This window comes from Sceloporus undulatus, chromosome 4 (genome assembly GCF_019175285.1).
Source record: "Sceloporus undulatus isolate JIND9_A2432 ecotype Alabama chromosome 4, SceUnd_v1.1, whole genome shotgun sequence".
NCBI classification, from domain to species: Eukaryota; Metazoa; Chordata; class Lepidosauria; order Squamata; family Phrynosomatidae; genus Sceloporus; species Sceloporus undulatus.
In genome coordinates, this window is record NC_056525.1 from 156,130,380 (window position 1) to 156,156,538 (window position 26,159).

The 26,159-nt window shown below is 39.3% G+C and overlaps 1 protein-coding gene across 10 annotated transcripts in view; it reads right to left on the reverse strand.

Moving 5' to 3' along the window:
* Window positions 1–1,785: 1,785 nt before the first annotated feature.
* CDH12 (cadherin 12) overlaps window positions 1,786–26,159 on the reverse strand; it is a 788,808-nt gene continuing 764,434 nt past the window's right edge. For 8 of the 10 annotated variants that reach the window (XM_042465303.1, XM_042465300.1, XM_042465299.1 and 5 more), the window contains 5 exons: window positions 20,784–20,920; window positions 16,255–16,376; window positions 10,316–10,433; window positions 4,881–5,132; window positions 1,786–3,186 (listed from right to left, as the gene is read on the reverse strand). In XM_042465303.1, coding sequence (XP_042321237.1) covers window positions 2,687–3,186; window positions 4,881–5,132; window positions 10,316–10,433; window positions 16,255–16,376; window positions 20,784–20,920 — 1,129 coding nt within the window. In that variant the 3' untranslated portion in view covers window positions 1,786–2,686. The remainder of the gene's footprint in view (window positions 3,187–4,880; window positions 5,133–10,315; window positions 10,434–16,254; window positions 16,377–20,783; window positions 20,921–26,159) is intronic. The other 2 variants (XM_042465309.1, XM_042465308.1) reach the window with 1 other exon arrangement.

The following is a 26,159-nucleotide window of genomic DNA, read 5'->3' on the forward strand; positions in this document are numbered from 1 at the left end:
GAAGCTCCTTTTTCCAATCATAAGTCTTGGGATTTTGGAAAATAGTTTTTATCTTTCTAGCTACCACTCATGATGGCTTTGAAGTAGTGGGTCTCAACCTTTGATCTTCCAGAAGTTTTAGACTTCAATCCTAACAATCCCTTGCTGATTTAGGCTTTTGGGAATTAAAGTTCAAAACGTCTGGAAGACCAAAGATTCAGAATCACAGCTAGTTACAAACTGTAGGAACCCACTCAACAGTCCATTTGGTAATCACAGAAAGAAGGTCCATCATGAAAACTTTCTTTCTGCACTTGTCCCTTTCATTCTCACTGTCTGTCCCATCTCTGCAATTACAATGATATAACAAAACAACTGCATCCCATTTTAGCCCTAGTGGCATTTAAAACAAAAGCTATCTCCCTCAGAATGTGGAATAATTTCACTTACACATATGGATCTCCTGATTTGGATTAAATAAATTCTGATGGCGGAAAGTCACCAAGAACATCTCTCTTAGTTTTTGGGAGACAGATATAGGGACCCAGTAAACATGGGAGTAGTGCCATGGAGAAGGCAAATATGTTTGGGTTAACTCACAAACTGCGTCATTTATTTTTTTACTGTGCTTCTAGCATAGTGTTGCCATTTTTTAACCTTGCAAACAACAGGCCATCATGACATTAATGAGACGTTATGCTGATAATGATGAACTGTTTTGTGTTAATACTGAAAAGGAAGCTAGGAATTAAATTCCTAAAAATCATTCAATCCAATCGGTCCACTTTTACAAATAAATATTTCTGAGGTGGAAAACAGTGAATGAAAGTTGTTCAGAGTAGGAGTGGAAAGAATACTCAAAATTATTAATTTCCAGAATGAAAAATATGATTCCCCATAATTAGGAAACTCTGGCAAAGTACATAGTGCCAACAAGACAACCACACGGTCCCTAAACCTAATACGCTACAGCGGTGCCCCTTGTAAACAGGTACCACCATTGTGATGTAAGCGATGCGCGGCATCTATACATGGCTGCATGTCATTTACGTACGTCATTATGTCCACTCAGTGGTGGAAAAAGAACCAGCTTTTCCTGGGTACTTTTTCATCTGGAGGGAAGCCACATGGTTTGGTAGCTGCGGCTTCCCTCCAGAGGAAAGTAGGCCGCCACCAGGCCACCCTTTTCTAGCAGTCTGTTCCAAGCCTCTATGAGGAAGAATATTAGAGCAGAAAGACTTGTGAGCTGTTTTCCCAGTATCTGAACATCTTCAGTATTACAATAAATTACAGTGTTACAGTGAATATGGCAACAAAATTATTCTATGCAGAAATACATATGCCTTTTTTGTAGGGGGGTGGGGGAGAACTCAAGTCTTTTTATGCAGAAAAAGGCTTCGTTCACAGAAGAGACCTGGGGAGCACATTTTTTGCATGGCGTCCCCCCACCCCACCCCCAGTAACTCTCATGTGTATTTCCCCTTTCACCACAGAATAATTTCTCTGCAACAAATCTTAATCCTGACCTGTTGTACCAGGAAGAAATCTATAGCATGTTAGGATGAAATAATTGAGGATTCATTCTTGTCTTGTACATTTCATTATTTTGTATGGACAGAACTCTGCATCCATGTGTAGCTAATCAAAAAAAAAATGGATGGCAATTTTGTTGTCAACTGCAAATGCCAAGTGGCATATATGTACATAGATTTTCTGATCAACAAATACTGTTTTAAAAAAAATGCTCGTACAAAACATGAAACAAAATGGGAACAATCTATTTGTTTGCTTTATAAAAGGAGATACTGAAAACAACAACCATGAAAAGAATCACCTATTGAGTTAACACCATAGGGTTTCCTCAGCAAAAAGAAAGCATTGGACAACAATTGTATCATTGAAATGAGAAATATATGATTCTGTCACATCTCATTTTTTAATTCTTGAAAAAGTGTAACATCTTGATGAACATTTTAAATATCAATTGAATTCAGTTTATGACTTTACAACTTGAATCGGAATAACCTTTTTTAAATCCCTTCCCCCCAGTGAAGTGTAGGCATAAGAAATGTTTTGTTCTGGCAGACGATTTGTTTTCTTGGTTAAAAAGCAAAAACAAAAACGAACAAAAAAAAAAAGAACAAAACATTTTCCCCATCAAGTTGTGGTCACTGGACAGATTCCAGCTGCTGTGTTTTAAAAGAATCAGAAGTCAGCATGTGGCTATTGCTTCTTGACATAAAAATTAATGTCCTTTCCTTTATGTCAGTTTTCCTTCACTTCATTGCTGCAATCATTTCCACTTTAAATGGTAAGAGTTTCAATAGGCACTTCAGTGGAATTAAGAAAAATCTACCACTCTTCCACCATGATGCCAGAAAGCTATCCTTCCTTCTGGGTATTTTTTAAAAGATCAATAAATTGTAGCTATTAGGCCTGAGATTGCCTCACTGTGGATTCAAGGTAATAATACAAAATAAAAACTTTGTAAAAATCAACAAACCAATGAACTAACAACAAAAAGTCAAGGATGATCCTTCCTCTGACAAATAGTTAAACCAAGATTGACAGTATGATAAATATAGGAGCTTGCTGGAAACAGCTTCTGTCTCTTATCATCAAAAGGATCTTGTCCTATAAAGCTTGCTTATTTCAAAATTTGTTGTGGTTAACTTTTCCTTTTTTTGTTCCTCCCTTGTCCCCCCAGCTAAGTAACTTTATCAGGATTATAACTTTCTTCTTCTCCAAACATCTCTGCTAAGACTTTAAAGCGTGGTCCCCAGTCACTCAGATAATCATAGTCCTGGTCTGCTTCAGTTCCAAGGGAGTCTATAGAACTGAGAGATTCAGCCACAGATCCATTTCCTTCATAAGCGTATGTCGCTAGTGAGTCATAAGGGGGAGCTGAGGGATCCCCATCATTTTCTCTAAGCCTTTGATTTATGAAATCTCTGATATTTGTGTTGTCCTCTGCAGGCGGTCTTGAACGAGGCAAGCAGAGAGTATCTGGTTTTATATCCCTCCGTGTTTTGTTATCCTCGATGGCTTTGGGATTCCTCAGGGCCCCAATGTCAAACGCCTGGGTATCCTCTTCACCACCTCCTTCATCATCATAATGGATGACATTGTCTCTGACATCTTCCTTTGAAGTCATGAGGGTGTCTTTTTTCTTCTGCCGTCTCAGTGCTACATACAGAACCACGATGACTAGGACAAGAAGGAAATGATCAGTTAAGTACAGAAAGAGCTCTCCTTTCTGAAATGAAATAGTGGATCGCTGACTGACATCTAAGAACTAACAGGGCTCATTTTCAAATTGTTTTTGTATCTCAAGTATAAAATGGACCAGAGCTTAAATGTTACAGTTGGGCTGAAAAAGACTCCTGACCTTTATAAGGCTATTTGCTTCCCTTCCCAAACAAGACTCTCTAAGGAGAGAGTCTGGAGAAATTCTAATATTTTCCTGTGTGAGAATACTATGATAGAAACAAAGCAGCAGAAGGCTGAAGGTTTAACAACAAACAAACAAACAAAAACCCCTAGTCTGTACACCTTAGAAAAGCCTTGTGAGCCAGACTGATTTTATTATGTTTATTACAAATTGGAGGAAAAAGCACTGTGGCTAAGGGGTGGAGTGGGTTGCTAAGGCAGGGGTATTCATGACAAAAGTGTGACTTGAATTAGATAAGTCCCCATCTATGGTCCATTATGGACTATCCTATGTATGTTCATGCAGATTAAGATCAACTGAGTTCAAATGGAAATGGACAAGGTGCTGCAGTCGCTATTCTACACCAGTTCTCATATATGTTAATGAACAATCACAATATCAGCTATAAAACAAATTTTGCCACATTTTAATTAAAGTTCTAATAGAGCATTAGTATTTGTCACATAATATTTTAATACCATAATACCTGGGCATAACAGATTAGATCAGTTGCCAACAACAAAAATTCAAATGTGCTTATTTTTATGGGGCAACGATTCTATATTGTGATCTGCACTGCATAACTGTACATAGTTAGCTATGTAGCAGAGTTGTCACAGAACCCTCCTAGTTCTGTGAAGATACATATGAAGGTACCAGAAACAGTGTCCCAGTGAACACTGGACTCTACCAATGTGCATTGGCAGGCCCTAGTCATTGTCTTGACGGGCATCAGGAGCATCTAACATGCACTGGCCCTGATGAGCAACAATCCCATTGCTATCTTCTTTATGTAGTAATGTTATAGCAGTCTCTTGCTAAATATGGTCCTTGTGGAACTGTTTAGTTTTATTTCCTACTGATTCAAGTCCATATGTAGATGTAAACCCTATACTGAATTCCAGTCATTACCTTTGTAATGGAAACGGGTACAGAAAATTTACTTTGTGTCTCAGAAATTTCTTTGTACTCTTCTGGTAGACCTTTTCAATTCCTGTAATGTAATGGATTCTTCTTTGCTTCCTTTTCTTTTTTAGTATCTGAAGATGACTATCATCAGTTGGGAAGGGTAAGATGGATACAGACACTTTAAATATTTTAATTATAAATGATATTAATTAAAATTAATTTTAATTTAATTACAACATCTAGAGTGGCTAAAGCCAATTCTAAAATTCCATGACAAAACTGTTCTGTTGATGAACTTTATAAAATTCTGTTGTATCTGCAGAGAGGTGTTGTATCTTCAGGGTGTATTGTTCAAGAAGATACTCTGAGCTTAGTCTACCTGGCTACGCTTAGTTTTGAGGAGCTTTTACTAGCATAACTGGCTGGGCTGTGCCCATCATCTGAACCAGCTTTGTTTCATTTATATCTTATAATGTTCTGTCACATTTTCCATTGTGGAGATAGATCTTAGAAATATATTGTGACACCTAGATTTGTTTTATGTAAAAAGAGAAACACTAACCTAGAAGTATAACAATGCACAACAAGATTGCAATCAAGGCTCCTGTGCTGAGTCCAACAGGCAAGAAGATGGCTTCAGCATTGCAAGAAAGGAGAGTGCCATCAGAGTCACATCTGCAAACCTGGATCGTCATTGTGTTTGTACTACTTTGTATTGGATAACTGCTGTCTTCTATCACAACTGGAAGGAAATACAGTTCTTGTTGCTGACGGCTGTACCCACTTCTTCTGGCTACAATCCCAGCTGTATTGTCTGGGGAGAAAATAAAACAAAACAAAAAAGAACATTTAAGATAAGCCTTATGATTCAGAAATGGTAAGAGCTGTCATATGCTGGGAAACTATGGCTAAACCCACATGTTATGTCTTGGCGATAATCCTTCATCTCTTCCATGTTCTCTTAGTAACATCCAGCCATGGAAAATGTGATGTGACTCATCATCTGACAAGTCTCTATGGACCTTTTTGCATGGCAAAAAAGCGCAACTTTCCCCTGCCAGGATACAGTTGCTTACAAGATGCAGTTGGGAATTATCACGTTAAAAATGCCACCAATGCCGTCAATGCTGCCAATGCCACCGGGCAACTGCATCCCAGCTGCATCCAGGCTGATAAGATACATGCTTATAAGATACAGTTGAGAATTATTGCATTTAAAATGCCACCAATGCTGCTGGGTGACTGAACCCTGGCTGCATCCAAGCTCCCAGCTGCACTCAGATGGCCAATTTGCAAGCACAGGAAGCTCCCATCTTTGCAAATCAGCCTGGATGCAGCTGGGATGCAGTCGCCTGGTGGCATTGGCAGCATTGATGGCATTGGTGGCATTTTTAATGTGATAATTCCCAACTACATCTTGTAAGCAACTGTATCCCGGCAGGGGAAAGTTGCGCTTTTTTTGCCGTGCAAAAAGGTCCATAGAGACTTGTCAGATGATGAAGTCACATCACATTTGGCAGGGGTAAGTCACATTTTTTTTTGACAAGTGATAATCTCCTATGCTTTCACAAGGTGGAGTGGGGTGGTGCAAATCACATAAATCATTCTGTATTATAGTGCTCCCATGTTATACATGGGCATGCCTTATGTGGCCTCCAGCATATTCTGGAAGCGACCTTGGAAGAAATGGCGCCATGCGCCAGAAAGAGTAATGGCATGTGTGCCCATGCACCCATGCATGTTGCCACACCACTGCGCCGCCATGAACACGAGCCCCATTGGCTTTAATGGGGCTTGAGTTTATGTGAAATTTCCCTTACTTGGGGGGTGGGGTGGAGGTGGTGTGGGTCCGGAATAGACAGTCCAAAACATTTTATTGCTTCAAGAGAAGGAAAAGCTTCCATTATTTCACACACACAAACCAACCAGAGACAATGAATTAGATTTTAGCCTGAAATTTAAGAAATATTCTATTTTAGATTAATACTGTACCCTGTAATCTAGATTAAAATCCAGGGTGGATTCACATGCTCACTGATATGGGAGTCATCAGCTGCCACTCATGAGAGCTGAGTCTTATTCCAGCACTTGCAATGGGACAGCATCCTTCACCACTCCCGAGGGCAGCAGATTAGTTTAGAGGACAGAAAGGAGGCTACACAACACAAAGACTTCTGTCTACCAACACCTGGCTGCTATTTCTCACCCCTTATCTGCTTGATGTGATTTCTTCAGAGTAGGGCCACCATTGCTAGGCATTATAGGAGACAGAGAGAGAAAATGCACAGTTGCAGCTTTGAGGGTCAGTCTCACATGTGCGTTAACAGTCAAATCCTGACCTATGTGAGGTTCCAGAATCAGTAAGAAAATGCCTTTGTTATATCATTACCAAAAAGAAGAAGAGGAGAAAGAGGAAGAGGAAGAAGAAGAAGAAGAAGGGAGAAATGTCACACTAAAATTGGTAATAATATAATGGTAATGCAAGATAATGCAACCTTTCTCATCTTTTCTGGACAAATGGTAATTATCATGAGTTTTGTTTCAAAGCCAATTCAGTTTGACTGCAAGCCTGTTAGACCAGACAAAAAGAAAAAGGAAAGACAGGAAGTATCACATTAGCAGGGGATATTATCTCTTCCATTTCTCTAGTTTCTTGTTTTTCTTTAGGTTTGCTTGGATGCCCTTCAGCTGCTGTGATTTTTGTTCAGTGCTCCAGCAGGAAGAGAAATGTGGCTTTCTTGTTTTGCCAGTTTCCACAAGAGACACCTTTCAAAAGATAGGAAATCTTCCTCAATCCTGCACCTGTTCAGAAGAGATGATTAAGAAATGTCCCACCAGAAATCAAACTAGACACTTGATACCATTAGTACATTTGCTGGTAATCTCTGATTAAGGCAAGTGCAGGCCTCTGTGAGAGGCATTTTGCCACTTTCCTCAGTAGGAGCTGGGTTATCACAGTTTCCCTTGAATCAAAGAAACCCAATGAAGAAGAAAACTGATGTAAAGATTAATAGGATTAAGCAGCAAGTGAGATTAGAAACCAATTTGCTAGCCGCTCTGATTGGGATTGCCTGCGGTGCTCTCTCCTGCTTTATTATCTCTCTAATACTCTCTAGTTCACAGCATCTCCCCCAACATTACATGGTTTTCTTGACTGGATGCTTTTTAAAAACTTCCTTCTTTGAATGCAGCTGGAAAAGAATTGAGAGATGAAGTGACATATCCTGTTCCTTTGCAGATAGGTTCAGTTCCCATTGGAACTATCAGTTGCTGAGTATTGGAAGGCAAGTTTTATTTTTACAGAAAAGCCTATGGGTAGATGTTATGGCTTTGTCCAGTATCTGCTAGCACAGAAGCCACACTTGAAAGGTATATATCAAATTCATAATGTATTTAGGGAGTCCAGTTTCCTTAAATTAGCCTTTCAACTGCTTTGATTAAATATCATCCATCTTATTAACACCAGTTTTAGTGTTAATCCATTGTGACATAATCCAGGTGGTTAGTGTTTATATGGTATTCATTCATTACCACATTCACACAGACATTTACTTTTTATGTATATAATCCCCCATAGCTCTTCTGCTGAAAAAAAAAAATCCTAGACCGTCCTCTGATCAATTAAAAATCTGAAGACTGTTTCTGCCTCATTTTACTATCTAAAACACACAACACAAAAGGAGGAAGGGAGGTAGAGTAAGGAGGGAAAAAACAAACCCAGGAGCCAAATTTTAAAGTTATAGCTGCTCTAATGACCAGCTGGGATAGAAACAAGACAAGTAGCCTAATGACAGAGATATGAAGCTAAAGATAACTGAAGCATTTTGATAGTCAAGAAGTTAGAAGATATTCCCTTCTAGTTTTATATTTTAATCATGTGAATGGCCTTTGGCTTAAGCATTAATAAAACTGAATTGGAATATTCCCTTCTAGTTAGTTAGATGTGGTTTTTTTATTGTGTGTGTGGGTTTTTTTCATTTTGTGTGTATGTTTTAAGATATAGAAAGTTGTGTTTGTTTTGTTGGTTGTCTCAATAATTTTTTTATAAGTTGATTAGCACAAGAAATTTAACTATGGCAATATATGTCAATATAACTGCTGAGCCCAATAACTATTGGCAGAAAAACTGCTGGGCTTATCAACCAATTCTGGAATATAGCAGAGTAGTTGACAATTTTGCAAAAACGTGGTTCACAGTCCTCAGTGAAGATGACAGGCACTGGATGCAGAAATGAAGGAATTGCAGGAACTCTGGAACTCTCCAGCAATCGTGCTGGCTCTGGCTCCAGCTGAATAATGACCAGAGAAGCCAGGCTCCCGAAAGTGCTATCTTATTTACAGAGTGCTAACCTAAATCACCAAGTGCTATTAACAGATCAAATGAATACCAACCCTACTCAAACCCACAAGCAATACTGGAAGCCCTTGAGTTTATATACACTCCAGACCATGTGGTCCCCAAACTCAGTCACTTCGGTCCCACACTGTAAATGTCCTCCTGGTCCAGCAGACACTGTTTCATCATCCCAGGCTTTGCTGCATGTAGGCAAACAGAGTGACCTTGAGCCTATGAGCATCAGCTGTGTGATTAGCCTTGTCCTCTGGTGCTGGATGCTCATGGTCAGACACACACATCAAGCATTTCTCAGTTTGCTGGCTTTAACCCTTAAAATATGTCATCATAGAACTAGGAATTAACTTCCATCATAGTTACCCCACCCCAGATATGGAGATACAGAGATATGGATATAGAGATACGAGTCAAACTTGACATGAATATGACACGACTACAAAAATGCCTCTTCATCTGCCTGTTTCCTCCAAATTTTAATCGAATGTTTTATTGTTCCACTGTTTTTATATTATAATTGTTTAATCCTGTTTTAGTATGGGATTGGGGGGTGGGTAAGGGATGGATTTTTTTCTTTTTTGGATTTTAATAATAATAATAATAAATAATAATAATAATAATAATTATATAATTATTTATTTATATCCTGCCCCTTTGAGGTCAACGGGGCAGCTAACAACAATAAAAACAATAATTTTAGATCAAAATTCCCTCCCCCCCTTAAAAATTATTAAATCAGTTATAATTAAAACCAACAAATTAACAACATTAACACATACACATTATTACAAGACACAAAAAAAAATAACAAAACAAAACAAAACAAAACAAATAAACTGAAAACTGCGGTGGCATTTCCAGGAGGACCTTGGAGACTCTCATGAGAGAGGGTTCCTGAGGCCGGGTTATCTATCCTGGAAAGGCCTGTCCAGAAGAGATTCAGAATTTTATTGTAACCTTGATGTATTTTACTGTTGTAACCCACCAGGATTCTCCGTGATAGGGCAGGCTAGAAATAAATCTTCTATTTATTATTATTATTATTATTATTATTATTATTATTATTAACATGGGGGTCATTCACACATCTTTTTTTTTTACTGGAACAATGCAAATATCCTCACTCACGCATTCTGGTTCAATTATTCACACTTTGAGATGGCATCAGTCTGCATCTCTCTGGGTTTTTAGTGGGAGCCGGTGGCTGAGGAAATGGGGGAGGACCCCCATTGCCAGTCCTGGGCTTGTCCTCCATGGTCTGAGTGGAGGAATGTGCTGCTTTCCTCCCAGGAAGTCCTTGGAAGCCACCCATTGGAACCAGTTGTGCAGGAAAGAGGAAAAGGAGGAGCGTTTCCTCATCTTTAACTGTACTTCACTCCAGTCATCCCTTGAATTGGAGGGCTTCTCCATAACATTAGATCCACCACTGTAGAAGCCTAGCATTGCTTAGTGTATAGATTGGTAACTCCTAGTATTTCATTGCCCAAGAGCTCTGTTTTTTTCTTGTTCAGCTTCTGAGGAACAATTACACAGAGAAGCAAGTCATTTTCACCCATGTGGTCAAAAAGCTGTAGGCAGGAGAGTCACAGAACAAAATAATTGGCACCATCATTATTTGAAGCAGAAAGATAAAAAAGCAATCTTACTTCTGAAATCGTGGACTGTGAAATTTGGCTTTGTAGAAACCTCAGGTGATAGCCGAAAAGAGAATCTTTGCCCAGCAGGTGACAAATCCTTGTCTGCAGCACCAACAACTTGTATTACCTAAAACCATAGTGGAAATAAAACTTAATCACAGATTTCCAATTGAAGAGAAAAGAAAGCCTTAATTTGATCACAATATAATGCAACAGAATCAGACCGTGATGAGTTACAACAGCACAGGATTTGATATCCGTCCATAACTACTGAGACTTCACTTCTTTAATCCAGTAATAGAAAGGTGCATTTTAGTTTTTATCATAAACACAAAAACTTACTCTCTCTGCAGATGGCACAGTTCCTTGGTTTTGGATCTTTATTTATATATTTGCAATGGCAAAAGAATCTTTTGATAACATTTAAACTTTAAAACAGAGAAAGGAAAAAAGGAAAAAAAAACCTGCTAACTTATCTGGTGAATCTGATAAACCCAGAGAGAAAACTAAAGGAATGGAACTTTTGAAATATGTGTAGCTATTGGGTGCCAGAACAGCCCTTAACCAAGTAGTTTCAAATGGTCAATGGTTACAGCTTCTAGGATTTGTAGTCCTACTTTGGGAGACCTAACTGACCTAGTCGTGGAGTGCAGTTTAGGTATTATGGAAAGTTAATCTGCTTAGAATGTCTGAACAACTGTCAGTTCAAAGGTACTGATAAAGTTATATTCTCTTATAGCAAGAAGAGATACAAAATTAGAGAAAGTTGGAAGTAGTAGTAAACTGTCAACTGTTATGTGAAGTCAAAGGCTTTCATAGCCGGCATCCATAGTTTTTTGTGGGTTTTTTTGGGGTCACATGGCCATGTTCTAGAAGAGTTTATTCCTGACGTTTCGCCAGCATCTCTGATGATGCCAGCAACAGATGTTGGTGAAATGTCAGGAATAAACTCTTCTAGAACATGGCCACAGAACCCGAAAAACCCACAAAAAACTATGTCAACTGTTATATTGTGCCTGATAATGGGTCCATTTAAGCGTGAAAGGTACACTTTGGGAATGTGGATTTTAGAATTGCATTTGAATGTTGTGAATGAGTTAATGTATAGGAGAGAAACATGGCAACAGATTAAGAAAAGTACAGTGAAGCCTTGTCTTATGTGGGGGATTCCCCCCCACCCCGCGTAAGGCAAATCCCATATAAACTTGAGCTCCATTAAATATAATGGGGCTCATGCACATGCCATTCATTTAATGGCGACACGTAAACAGGAGGCCGCGTATGGAATGGAATGTCTACATAATCTTCTTACTGATTTTTTATTATTATTGTTGTTGTCACTTTTAGTGTCTCTTTGAAAAATAAATATGTGGTCATAGATTTCTTTTGGCTAGGGAAAGTCTAAAGAGATAAATACTGAAGTGTATGCAGTGGAATCCACAAGAATAAAGGGGAGCTACAATTCCATGGGAAAAAAAGTATACAGATATTTCCAAGTGAGAGCCTGTGTGCTGTAGTGGTTTGAGCATTGGACTATGACTGGAGATCAGGGCTCGATTCCCCGCTTGAACATAAAAACCCATTGGATGACCTTGGGTGAATCACATTCTTTCAGCCTTGGATGATGGCAATAGCAAACCCTCCTCTAAAAGTCGGACAAGAAAATCTTGTAATAGGTTCACCTTAGGGTCGCCATAAGTCAAAAATTACTTGTAGACAGACAACAACAAACATCAGGGCCAATATATGAAACTAGCAGCAGAAATTTCTGGAGATGACAAACACATTCCATTTGTCAACTGACAAATGTTGGTCCAGAAAATGGAATTAGTTTCTCAGCTCCAGAAGTTGCTGTTGCTAGTTTCATATATTGTCATTGGAAAAGGCCATTGAAGTAATGTCATAGCCCAAACTGTGTTGGGCTTGTTTCATTATCAACAGCCATCTATATAGCACATGGAGATGTATCTTCCCTTTTTGTTCCCCCTCAGGGAAAGTCCAAGCTGCCTAATCTTACTATAGATCCAAGTACCTCCCTCTGAGCCCCCCCTCCCACACACACACACACACACACACACACACAAACTGATAGTTGGCAGAACAGATTGAGATTTTTTAAGCATTCATGCAGGAAATATGTGTTCTTTAAAAATAAAAATTAATAGCTATAGAAATACATACTCTTAATGCATCTTCTTACTTCATATTTTTCTTTTATTAAGTGAATGCATACCCTCCAACTTTTCAGAGATGAAAACTGGAGCATGAGTGGCCAAGTAACATCTGAGCGTGGTCATGATGACAAAATTTGTTAATGAGGAATAACACACAAGTTAGGATGAACTGCAGCATTTTGTTTTTGCCTGTGCCTATGTAAAAGGGTAACATTCTGCCTCCTCCTTTCCTCTTCTCCTGCTGAATTCATTAAGTGCAAACCATTTTTGCACTTTGAATTATGTTTGCAACTGTTGAAGTAGGGCGAAAACAAAGGAGGAAATGGGAGGTGGAGATAGAAAGTGGGGTTTTTAAAAGCAGCTGACAGAGGACAGGGATTTAGTGGAAGGGCATGTGAATGTGTTCCACACACTCTTGGAAAGAAATAAAAGGCTTTACTTTGGCATAACAGCTATGAAGGTTCAAAAGCTGTACACTAACTCCTGTCCTGACACTGATGGTGAGCAATGGATCCAAACAGGAGAAATAATCACTCTAGTGCCACAGCAAACTACAGTTCCGTAAATTTCATTACCTTGAGCCATGACCATTAAAGTGGTGTCAAACCAGATTATTTCTCCAGTGCGGATGTAGCCCTGGTCTTTAGGAGCACACACTTAAGTGATGTGTCTCTGTGCATGGGCAGACCTCAGAATTCCTAACTGCACACATGTAAGCATTTAAAAAAACATATATATTAAGCAATTTGGAACTTCCATATTCTGGTCATCATTTGAAGGCCTGTGTGTGGGTGCACACACACCAGAAGAGAGCCAGAAGACAAAGATGTTGTTTCCTCCTGTAATTGTAAGGTTTTTTCCTTATAGGAAGTAATCACCCAAAAGAAGCAATGCCTGAAGGTGCTGACCTCATCCTTGAGAATGGTTAGGTGGCATGAACAACAATAATTTTCATGCATTCCAGGCTTATATCCAATTTCAAGACCCAATAGAGTAGATCACCTGAATCAATAAATACTTGACAAGGCAACACTTTTGTAAGCTCTTCTGATTCACTCTAGTCTAGTTCAAACTAGCAACAAGCAGGGGATCTACTCTAGTTGGCCTAGTATCTGTTATTAGCCTAGAGGGAAGGTCAAGGGGAAAGGGCTGTACCATCTCATGTTAGTTAACTCAGAGGCTGTGCAGACTGCCCTAAAGGCCTGCAGCCACTTTCAAGTGCACTGGATCAGGGCTGTGACAACCATATGCTGCAGCCCTGAGCTGGCCTTTCTGGCAAGTGACTCCTTTTTGTGCTATGGAAAGGGTGCGATAGCTGCGGGGCTGTGGCTTGAAGGCGCTCCTTTGGTGCTGTGTTGTGTGTAAGCAGCAGCAAAGGAGTGTTGTGCTGTGAGGCCACGCACCATATGGAGCGGTGTGCAACATCATGACACCCTGTGGGCAGAGTTGGGGTGTGCGTTATGTGGACACTTTGCCCCCAGGCTGGCCTTAATGGCCGGTCTGCACAGGGCCACGGTGACATGACATAAGACTTTCTCCTGGTCCTTGGAGCAAAACAAAGTTGGTGACAAAAATGCCAGGTTTCTTCACCACATGCATTCAGGATTATTGATATTCCCCTGTGACTGTGGACACTTTGTTATTTTAGGCTGCTGCTGTGGCATATCCTTGTAAATCTCAAAGAAACAAATGCTGTAAAAGGGACAAATGTTGTATAAGCAGCTTCCACAGGCAATTATTTAAAACCCACTTCTGTCTATAGAAAGGAGATCAAGGAGATAGTTTTGTTCCACAGGTGTAGTAATTCAAGTACAGAACTGTCGAGGCTGCAAGTTCCATGTCCTTTGGGCAACAGTTTTGAATGCAGTAAGGAAAAAAAATGTTATGACCTGGGGGCTTGAAAGTCTCCATTTGATTTTGCAAAGCTTATAAAACAGCACTATATACCACAACATAACAGGGCAGATTTTGTTGCTTTTGTTACCATTGAGAAGCACCTCAAAAAGAAGTAGAGTTTCAGGGAACTTTTAATGAGGAGGCAGGAGAACATGCTGCACAAGGTAGTGAGAGTCAACAGAATTTACTCCTGTAATATAGTTTGCGTTTATGTTTCTGTCTGCTGTTTCTCCCATCCTGGCAAGGAAATTGCTGTCTTTTATGAGTTTTGTTCCCAGGTAAGAAACTTGTGATTATACTGCCTAACTTGATCCCTGAAGGCCAAGTATATGATGGCTGAATACATCTTTTGGAGAGTCACAGTTAGTTTGCAGAACAATCACTTCAATACCCATTAAGGTGCCCACTGGATAAAAAGTGCAATTGCCTAAAACAAGCTTGAATAATTATTTCTCCACAAAGCCCAAACACAGCTTACAACCCAGAGCTTGTGAAATTATTTCAAAAAAATAGGTACTTACAATTTAGAGCCCTACAATGTAGATTTTTTTAAAATGATAGTTCTCCTATTTCTCACAAATAACAAAAAAACATTATTTTCTCTCCTTTTTTACAAATTGGAGTTCTCTGAATTCGAAACAAAAAAGCACTTTAACCATGTGACACTGCTCCACCACCATTTTATAGGATCACACTCCCTTAACATTTAAAGTAACTGAAAGCTACAGTTAAAAAGTAAAAGGAGTGAATCAATTCCCCATTAATGACAACTACTGAATTGTTACTCAACAAGGTATTGACTACAACTAGCCAATTGTTTGTAACTTGTTATCACCAAGTCTTAGTACTGCCCTTATATTATAACCTTCTGGGTAGCATACCACCATTTTCTTACTTTCAGACAGGTAGTAAAATGGGCAGTTTACAGAGTTTTTGACAGACCACTACATATAATACATGGACTGAGTCAGTAGTAGCAGTAAAGTAACAATGGTATGTTACAGTATACATTTATCTTCTTCAAACAACCTTCTGAGATAGGTAAGACTAGGAAAATGTTTCGGGCCTAAGGTCATCAAGTGAGCTCTCAGATGTCTCAGGTCATCAAGTGAGCTCTCAGATGTCTCAGGCCCAGATCCCCTGGTTAACTGCACTATATGAACATATTATACACACGAATGCAAAAATAAGTCAGTTAGTCATACTTCAATTTCCTTGACCACAAACTCACCATGTAATCTTGATTAAACAATTATTGTCTCAGCCTCAGCTTTGAGTTTACAATCTGGGGATAATACAGTAGGTCAGACTTACCTTTCAGGATTGTTACAAGCATTGCTCAGACAAGCATGATCTTTATGTGAGCTGTCTTGAATACATGTTTCTCTTTTGAATGGTGACCAGTACACTCAATATGAAAATTAGTGGTATCACCCTCAAGCAGGGAGGTAGCCAGGATTTTAGGAAGGGGGGGTCCAGACTAAGTGCCACCATTATAATGGGGCTTGGGCGCGGCGGCGCAGCAGCACACACCATTCATTTTTCTAATGGAAGGGGGAGGTCCGGACCCCAAGAACCCCCCCCCCTTGGCTATGTCCCTGCCTCAAGAAGTTACTGAACTGCAACATTTGTTCCCTCCTATCACTGATTATGATTGCAAGGCTGTAGAGAGTTACAGTTCAATGATATCTGGAGAAACACATGCTCCTTAGACCCAATATCTTACTTGATAAATCAAATAACATTATTTAAATATACTACTACCATACAGATAACTATTCTTAAGCTGGCTTTTATTGTTTGTTAGTGTTTGTACTTGACTTCAGCCATGTACCTATGACTTAAAATATATCTAAGATTGAAAAAGAATTGATATACCTGTCCTGGTCTAGCATTTTCACATACATAGGACTCATAGGGCACTGCAATTTCAGGAGGAAATTCATTGACATCTAAGACGTTTATGATGACATTGACCTTGCTGGTTAATAGTGGATTGCCTGGTAGAAAGAAAATAAATTTTAAAAAAGATGTAAGTTATGAAATACTGGTAGCATCGCAAGCACCATTGTATATCTGGCACAAGGCAGTGAAGGTCATGACAGCCAATCCTTCTTGACAAGTTCTTTTATATTAATCTGGCATATCACTCTTGTAAAATAATTTCTGACTCTGTAAAAGAGCAGGGATGGGTTGCCTGTGACCCTCTGGATATGGCTGAACTCCTATCATCATTCATCATTGGTTATGCTAGTGAGGACTAAGGAAAGATGTGATCCAGCAGCATCTGTGACAGTCATGTGTGAGCCACATCTCATTGAAGGTAGATAAAGGACCCAGCTACATAATTTAGGTAAAATTGTATGTGAGGATCCAGCACTTCACCATAGCACAAAACCTGAAATGCTGTAAACAGGTTTTGGGAAAACAGTTGTGATGTAAAGTCAGCTCTCCAGATCCATTGATGCAACATCCATGGATTCAGCTATTCACAGCTTGAAAATATTCTGAAAGTATATAAATTCCAAAAAGCAAACCTTGAATTTGCTATTTTATATAAACCTCACTGGATACTAAGGGCCCATTGTAAAAATTCCTCTGCACACACATACCCATTGATCCTGTGTTGAATATCATACATGAATAGTTCTGAAGTACTTATCTACCACTCCACTATGTGGGGGGTCAAGGGTTAACACCCAATTTTTGAGGGGCAGATCTCAGCTCCCCCCCCCCGGACTTGTTAGGATTGTAGGTGTTGCCTGACAAACTTTTATTTTATTTAAATCATCAAAAATTAATAAATATCCATCTAGAGAAGACTAGGAGAACTTACTAGTAACTTGCAAAATATGTTCTATAAAATCTCTAGAAAAACTTACATAATATAGAGAATTTTGGATGGAAGAACTTCATAAAATATATACAGAATATCCTATTCTCCAGATAGATTTGCTTTTAAAATTATAAAACAGAATGTTCTTATATTTATATCAGAATATGAGGCATAATTTAGCAAACTGTGCTAAAGAGAAATTAATCGTTTGTGGCTTCATTTCCATTATATATTCCCACACTTCCATTATCAACGTAAATTGCACAGCATTTATAGTAGCAGTAGAAAGCCAGCTGGATCTCCTGAGACTTGAACAGGAGCTCAAATCACTCCTGGTAAAGATTATTTGCTTTGTGAGAGCAGCAAGATAAGCATCACCATTGATTTCAAATACTGCCCCATCTCAAGGCCACAGATGCTCTTTAGAAAACAACTGTCAGAGTGCTGTAAGGATGAGATGCATGCAGCTGCACCCAGAGACACCTGCTTTTGACCTTCATCTGCTTCTTCCTGCAAAGTGGCAAAGTCCTCTTTCATTTGTACTTTCTGAGAACTGACAGGAGTCCAGCTGGCGTGGGACATTTATAACTAGGAATGGAAAGATAGTTTTGACATTTCCCTGTTCTGCAAATTCAGTGTTTAGAACTACAATGGAGAAGAATTCTCATTTAATTTCATTAAAAATTAGTCTGTGTTATAGAAGGCAGACACATAAACCATTGTAAAATGTCATAATCAGATATTGTAGGTCTTTCATTACTAGAGTCCTATTCATACTCATCCATGGCTCTGTACACACACTTTGTGGAAGTATGCAGGTATGTCACAAAACTCGTAACTCACAAGACGTTATGTGGAAGGTCTGTTTGTATGAACCATTTCCTCCATGGGTAGAGGCCATTTATTTGGTTGTGGTGGCTGGCTGAATCATAACACATTGAAAAAATTCTGTTGTGGTGATCAAACTGATGCCACCTCTGTAGGCTGCTTCTCACATAAGAGATTATTGCACACATTTTATCCTGTCATTTTTCTGATGGGATATAAGTGTGTTTAATTTCAAAGACAGGTTTTCCTGTATTCTCCTGTCAACAGCCTACATGCAGCCCATATGCAACCTGGGCTTGACCTGCAGCTCTTCATGGATGGGAAAAGCATTCTTGAAAAGCAGCAAAATACTGTATATACGCATGTATAAGTCTAGAAATTTTGGTTAAAAACTGACACAAAAAACCTGAGTCGATTTATGCACGGGACAATGTAAGTGCTGTATCTTAACTCTTATTTAAAAGAAGGAACCATCTCCTGGTGGAAAGCAAGAGCATAAAATGAGAAGCACCAACCTCCTCTACTCTCTCGTCCATCCAGTCTTAAGAGTAAGCACAAAAAGTTATGTCTGCTGGAATTTTGTAAGTTCTTTTACACTGTTTTACTTTGCTTCATCCTTTAGATCCTTTGCTATATGCCTCTATATTTTACCCTCAACTTGTTCATGGGTCATAGAAAAATGCATAATTTTGGCCCCAAAAGTTGCCCTCAACTTATACACGAGGTTGACTTATACTTGAGTATATACAATAAACCTAGGTTGCATATGAGCTGCATATCAGGGACATAGCCAGGGTTTTAGGAAGGGGGGGAGTCCAGACTAAGTGCCACCATTGTAATGGGGCTTGGGTGTGGCAGCGCAGCAGCATTTTTCTAATGGAAGGGGGGGTCCGGACCCCAAGAACCCCCCCCCTTGGCTACATCCCTGTGCATATGGCTGCTGAGAGAATGCGGAAAGATCCATCTTTGAAGTTAAACATGTGTATATCCCGTCGGGAAAGTGATGGGATAAAACGTGTGTGATAATCTCCATAGTGTCCCTCCACATGAGTATTTCCTGCTAACAAGCCCCAGATATTCTTGTGATATTCACAGTCAAGTTGGATTTGAGATTAAAATCTGCAATTCATAACTGCCCATAAAAGCCAACGCTGCTGCTACACTGCAGAAATAATGCAGTTTGTCACTGCTTTAATGGTCATGGTTCCATCCTATGGAATCCTGGGATTTGTATTTTGTTGTGACAACAGGGCTGTCTGACAGAAAAGGCCAAATGTGTCACAAAACTATAATTCCATAGCACTGAGCCATGGCAGTTAAAGCTGTGTCAAACTGCATTAATTTTGAAGTGTAGATGCAGCCCATCACCTCTAAATCTTTTGTTTTAAAATAGGGGTAGGCCACAGAAGCTCACGCAGTGACCCCATGCAAATTACACTCTCACTCTCAGAGGATGGCAATGGCTAACCCCCTCTGAAGAAACTTCCTAAGAAAATCCCATGATAGATTTGCTTTAGGGTCACCATACATCAGAAATGGCTTGAAGGCACACAGCAGCAGAAACAAGCTCACAGTAATGTATTTTTAGTGGAGAGAGGGGACCCTTACCACATATTCTAAGAATAGCAGCCACATTCACAGGGGGCAAGGAAACTAAAAAAGTGTTGGTAGTGACATAATTATCCTTGCTCTTCAAAAGGTCCAGGTTTCTTGAACATGTGAGCTCTGGCTCAACTTCTCTGATATTTAATGTCTGCTGAACTTTTCAAACATTTCCCAGAAAGATTGATAAAGTGGGGGGAAAGAAATGGGAAAGAGAGATTTAAGGCAAACAAACCAATAGGACAATCCATCCATAAAGGATAATACTGTTTTAAAAAAATACTGTACAAAACAAATCAATGGAGAAAGAATATCACTGAATGGATCATACCATTATTTATGTTTCAGCTATCTATAGTTTGGCTGATTTACATCACTTCTTAATACAAAATCAGGGTGATTTTTCCAGGGGGTCACTGAGTGACTTTAAGGCCTGTTACAGACTGCCAAAATAAAGCTGCTTCGGGTCTCTTTGGAAGTATGCTATTTAAATGATGCATGAGTCCTAAGAGTCCGGAGGTCGCGCCAAAGCCACACTCCATTCTTAAGCGCTGGAGTGCAGCTTTGGTGCAGCTTCTGGATTCTTAGGATGCATGTATCATTTAAACAGCATACCTCCAAAGAGACCCGAAGCAGCTTTATTTTGGCAGTCTGTAACAGGCCTAAGGCTGGGAACATTAGTCTGGTGCCTTTCATAAACTGGACTGGGAGAAGAAAGACTTTTACATGATGAAAGAAGTCCTAGCAATCCTAAATTGTCCTCTGAGGCTGCATTCACACTGCAGAAATAATTCAGTTTAACACCACTTTAACCACCATGGCCCAATGCTATAGAATTCTGGGAACTGTAGTTTAGTGGGGCACCAGAGCTCTCTGACAGAGAAGGCTAAATATCTCACAAAACCACAAGTCCCATAATTCCATATCACTGAGCCATGGCAGTTAAAGTGGTATCAATCTGGTTTATTTGTGGAGTGTGGAAGCAAAAGGAATACAAGCATGATGACATACTCCTTTGGTAAAGGATTATGATAATCAAGACTTTTACATCAAAGCTGGCCAAAAGTGAGCTTGCATATAATTAAAAACAAACAAGCTAGCAAACATAATTTTATCATACTTTTTTTCCAGCTATACTTACTAATTTTACTTGCAATTATTGAAAAATTATATTGTGCTGTGCTCTCTCTGTCCAATAATTCATTTGTGGCAATAGTGCCTTCCATTCCATCTATTGTAAAATAGCTGTCCACGTTGCTTTTCCAGTCTACGAAGTACCTGCAGATGCCAGGGGAGAAGGGAGAGGAGAACAAATGGAAATTGAAAATGTCTAGCTATTTATTATAATAGCACCTGGTACAGCCTAATGAGTTTTGTTATTCTGCTCTCACATGTTATTTCTCTGCTTTGTAATAAAGATGTAGTGATTGCTTTAATGCCAAGTCAGAGGGCTAAATAGGGAGTAATGAAAGATGGACTTGAGAAAAGCAAGCAAAGTGTAAACATCTTTGACAAGCTTTCCAATAAGGTGATCTAAAATCTTTTTTTTTTTCCTGGTGTGATTCTACATCTTTCTCTGTTTCCAAAGCCCAGAATGGTTAGGGCAAATATGTATCTAGGTTTATTTCTTAACACTGTTCACAAATCCAATTTGAGCATTTGCTTTGCTGGCTGCAGTTTCTCATATTTTCTGGCTAGCTTAGCAAGCATGTTTCTCTTCAAAATATACTTCCATTATTGACTCACTGATCTGTTGCCCTGTTATATGCTTTCAACTGCCTTATTTATTTTATTAGTTGTCAGCTATCGTTTATAGAAAAGCAGGAATAAAGTACTAGAAATGAATACATATTAAAAAAAACATTGATCTAGCTACCCTACAAGTTCAAAAATTATAAAATTCAGAAACACAACAGTCAGTATAGATAATGTTCCTTTGAAACCAAATATCCAACCATCATTTCAATAAGTTGATAAATCAATTGAGCCCAAAATTAAATTTACTAGAGAGGCAGTGAATATCTATGATATTTCTACTCCTGGTGTGAAAATAACACTTTTGATTATTTGCATAACAGGTCTGTTCAGAGCAGGTAGTGGATGAGTGCTCTAGACAGGCAGAATGATATTATTATTATTATTATTATTATTATTATTATTATTATTATTTCATGAGCAGAAGGAGAACCACAGTCCTTTAGCCACTAGTCTCAAGAGGTTTGGGAAATCAACAAAGGGGCTGAACATCCAGACCCTAGCCAGACTGGGGCTGTGGCAATCACACACCATGATCCTGATCCGGCCTTTTGAGGGTGCCATAGCCACAGTGGTGCAGCCTTGTGGTCATTCTCTTCCCCTTGGAAGTGTTTTTGTGTATTCCATTCTACACAGCCACGTGTATAGGCTGTTGTTGGTTTTTACTGTTTTTAATTGTTAACTTTGTATTATTGTCATGCTGATGTTTTAATTGTCTTACTCTTTGATGTACACCACTGTGATCGCTGGAATAGCGGTATAGAAATAAATTATTATTATTATTATTATTATTATTATTATTATTATTATTATTATACACCGGAGGCCCAGGTCTCTGCTGTGACCAGAGTGCTTTTTCACATTTAAAACTTGTATGCCAGCTGTGACTGTTCCATGAGAAGCCAGATCTGGCCACAGTGGTACATACCTTGGTTACACCCCGTTTGGACTACTGTAATGGGCTCTACATGGGGCTGCCTTTGAATAGTGTTCAGAAAATTCAACTGGTTCAAAGAGCTGCTGCCAGGCTGTTAAGAGTGGCAGATTACCGAGTCCACACAACACCCCTATTGAAATAGCTTCATTGGCTGCCAGTTTGTTTCCAGGCACAATTCAAGGTGCTAGTTATTACCTATAAAGCCCTACATGGCTGAGGTCCACCCTATTTGGCAGACCATTTCTCCTGGTATGAACTGGCCTGGACTCTGAGATTCTCTGGAGAAGCCCTTATCTCTGTCCCAACACCATCACAAACACGGTTGGTAGGGACATAGGAGAGGGCCTTCTTGGTGGCTGCCACTAGGCTCTGGAACTCCCTGCTCAGGGAGATCAGAATGGCTCCCACCTTGATGGCCTTCTGCCGGCAGGTGAAGACCTACCTGTTCACACAGGCATTTAAGGAATTGCTATAAGGACAGGTTCAGATGTTGGATCATTTTAAAAATTTGATGTAGTTATTTCTCTCTGTGTAATTTTATCTTTTAAAAATATTTTATTCTTTTAATAATCATCTGTTTTAATACCGTAATAATTTAAATCTTTTTTAATGTACATTTTTTAAAATGTTTTTAACTGTTCTGTTTTTAATGCTGTGAAGCCGCTCTGAATCTCAGTCCTGGGGAAAAAATGGGATACAGCGCACCTGCTCCATACATGGCTTCCAGTTTATGTGGAAGCCATGCTGTATTATTCTCTATGGTGTGCATGGCTGCTGCATGCGCACACCACACCGCCACGTGCACGAGCCCCATTCATTCTCATGGGGCTCGAGCATAGGCGGAATTCACCTTACGCGTGGGGGGTCCGGAACGGATCACCTGTGTTAGGCGAAGTTCCACTGTACAAATAAATAAATATAATAATAATAATAATAATAATAATAATAATAATAATAATAATATACAGCACTCCTTCAGCGCTGCGTCATTTGGCGCACAGTGTCATGATGCCCTGGGGGCACAGTTGGGGAGCACATCATCTGGACGTGATGCCCCGATTCCGCCCCTATGCCGGCCTCTCTGATTGGTCTGTACAGGGCTAAAGAGAGAAGGATAAAAGGAATGAAATAAGGGAGGATCGACATTCTGTATGGCATTATCTGTCTTGGGGTGCTGAATTTGCTCTGGGTTTTAATCTTAATTTCAAGATGCTGAGTCTATTTGGGAGACAGGATTCAGCACCTTCATTATCTCCTTTGTACTCTGGATTGAAATCTAGAGTATTGATTTCATCACTTCAGCAATATGCAAGCTGTTTGCCACTGACTGTGGTATATCCCATGAAAGCCACGAAGTGATACTAGATCCCAGAAGCAATCAACAGGGATGTAAGTATCTCACGTTCAAGAATGAAAGGTTTTGTTCTCTCTCCAGTGGCAATATTATGAGAGCCTTTACACATTTTTTAGGATTCTCTCTCTCTCTCTCTCTCTCTCTCTCTCTTTGTGTGTGTGTGTGTGTGTGTGCAAAATACATATTTACACACAGACACACAAAAACTGTTTTCTGTACAAAAAAGTCTTTCCAAAATGGAGGAAAATCACACAGCTTTTAATTATTTTTCAACAGGGCACAACATTAACTTTTGGTTACATTTATAGTTATGAGGATGAGGCCTCCCTAAATGGTGGATGATAAATATTGTTCATGTTCTGACTTGTCTCATGCTGCTCTTTCATGTATCATTGTGAGTGTTAAGTCAATGATAAAATGGATGGAACTAGAATATGTTTTTTGAGATTTAGAGTTGTAGCATTCTGTCAGCAAATAACTACTTTTGAAGGGCTAAGAACAATAATTGCAAACAGTTGTTTTCAACCTTTTCAGCCACCACTCTGAAAATGTGGAATGACCTGTGGGAGGAGATCCACCAAATTACATCTTTAGAGGCCATTAAAAAGGCAATAAAGACGGATCTCTTCTGGCAAGCCGTTCCAGACTAACCTCCAAAATGAGAATCTGAACTGCTCACCTAACCCACTGTCTCCCTATGACCATTCCTATAAATATTTTTTCGTGCTCCTAATTTTAGCTGTGTTCTCTATGCAACTGTGTTTAATGTATGATACTGCTACTGTTATTATATAGTATGATGTTTTATTTGTATTTTACCAGAAGGGGGAGGGCTAAGGGCTTGGGATCATGTTACTACTGTTTTTAAATGTTATATTGGACTGTTGTCAACCTCCTAGGTCCTCGAAGGGAAAGCCGGGATATAAATAAATAAATATGTTGTTGTTGTTGTTGTTGTTGTTGTTTTTAAATAGTAATTTTTGTAACCTCTGAGTGTTACAGTCTGCCCAAATAGAAAGATTTCAAAATTATTACTGGCAAGTTCAGAACTAATAATTCATCAGTTTCTATGCTGCCTTCAGCATTCTACTTCTCAATCTGTGGACTGAATAATCTGGACTCCATTATGATGCTTAGTAACCTATATTGTATTTTTTTTTTTTGCATATTTGCATTCAGTGTTTCTTTAATAATGGTAAGGAGAAGCAAAGCAGTGTTTAACTCAATTACATATTTTGGTTGCACAAGGTATTATCATTTTATTTGCTAGAGAATTTTCAATATGATCGGGTGCAATTTAAATTAATTGAATTCAATACATATCAATATATATCAGTGTAGCTGGTTTCACTGAGTTGCCAATTGAATAATTTTAGTATAGTGACATTTAATTTCTGTAAGATATACAGCCAAAATGGTGATAACATGAATTAGGACTAAATTGATCTCCTTTCCAGTCATGTGAACGATGTGACTGAAACATAAATTCTGCTTTGCCAAAAAAAAAAAAATGATGCTGAAAGATACAAAGACAATGGAATAAAGGATTTCACAAAGCTATATTAACTGGGAATGAAATCCAAGTTATTCTAGTCCCAGCACCCATCTACATGTAGGCCTAGATCCTTTTTTGGATAAAAATCTCACCAAGTGGACTATTCAGGACTAATTTGACAATCTCTTCCTAGAAGTATCCTTCTGGGCCACCTCTCTGAGATGGGACTTGGGACACTGTTATACATGGTTCAATCTTTCTTGGAGGGGTGAACTCAGAAGATGGTGTTGGTGAACTCCTGTTCAATGGCCTGTGGGGTTCCTCAGGGTTCTGTTCAGTCCCCACATTATTCAACATCTACATGAAAACACTGGGAGAGGTCATCTGGAGTTATGGGGTGCAGTGTCACCAGTATGCAGATGATACCCAACTCTATCTCTTCTTTCCATCTGACTCCAAGAAAATGGTCTCTGTACTGAGCCAATGTCTGCTGTCAGTAATGAACTAGATGGAGGGCCAAACTTTATCCAGACGAGACAGAGGTGCTCCTGGTCAGTCGTAAGACAAATCATGGAATAAGGTCTTTGCCTGTCCTGAATGAGATTACATTCCCCCTGAAATCTCAGGCTCACAGTTTGGGGGTGTTCCTGGACTCCACTCTGACCTTGGAAGCCCAGGTTTCGGTAGTGGCCAGGAGTGTATTCACACAGTTGAAACTACTGTGCCTGCTGCAACCATTTCCTGGAATGTCAGATCTGGCGATGGTGACACATGACTTGATTACATTCCATTTGGACTGCTGTGAAACAATGTACATGAGGCTGCTTTTGGCAACTGTTCAGAAACTCCTGTGAGTGAAAAATGCTAGAATGCTGACCAGGGCCAGATAGGGGGAACATATAATTCCCTTGTTGAAAGAGCTTCACTGGCTACAAGTTTATTTCCAGACACAGTTCAAAGTGCTGGTCATAACCTT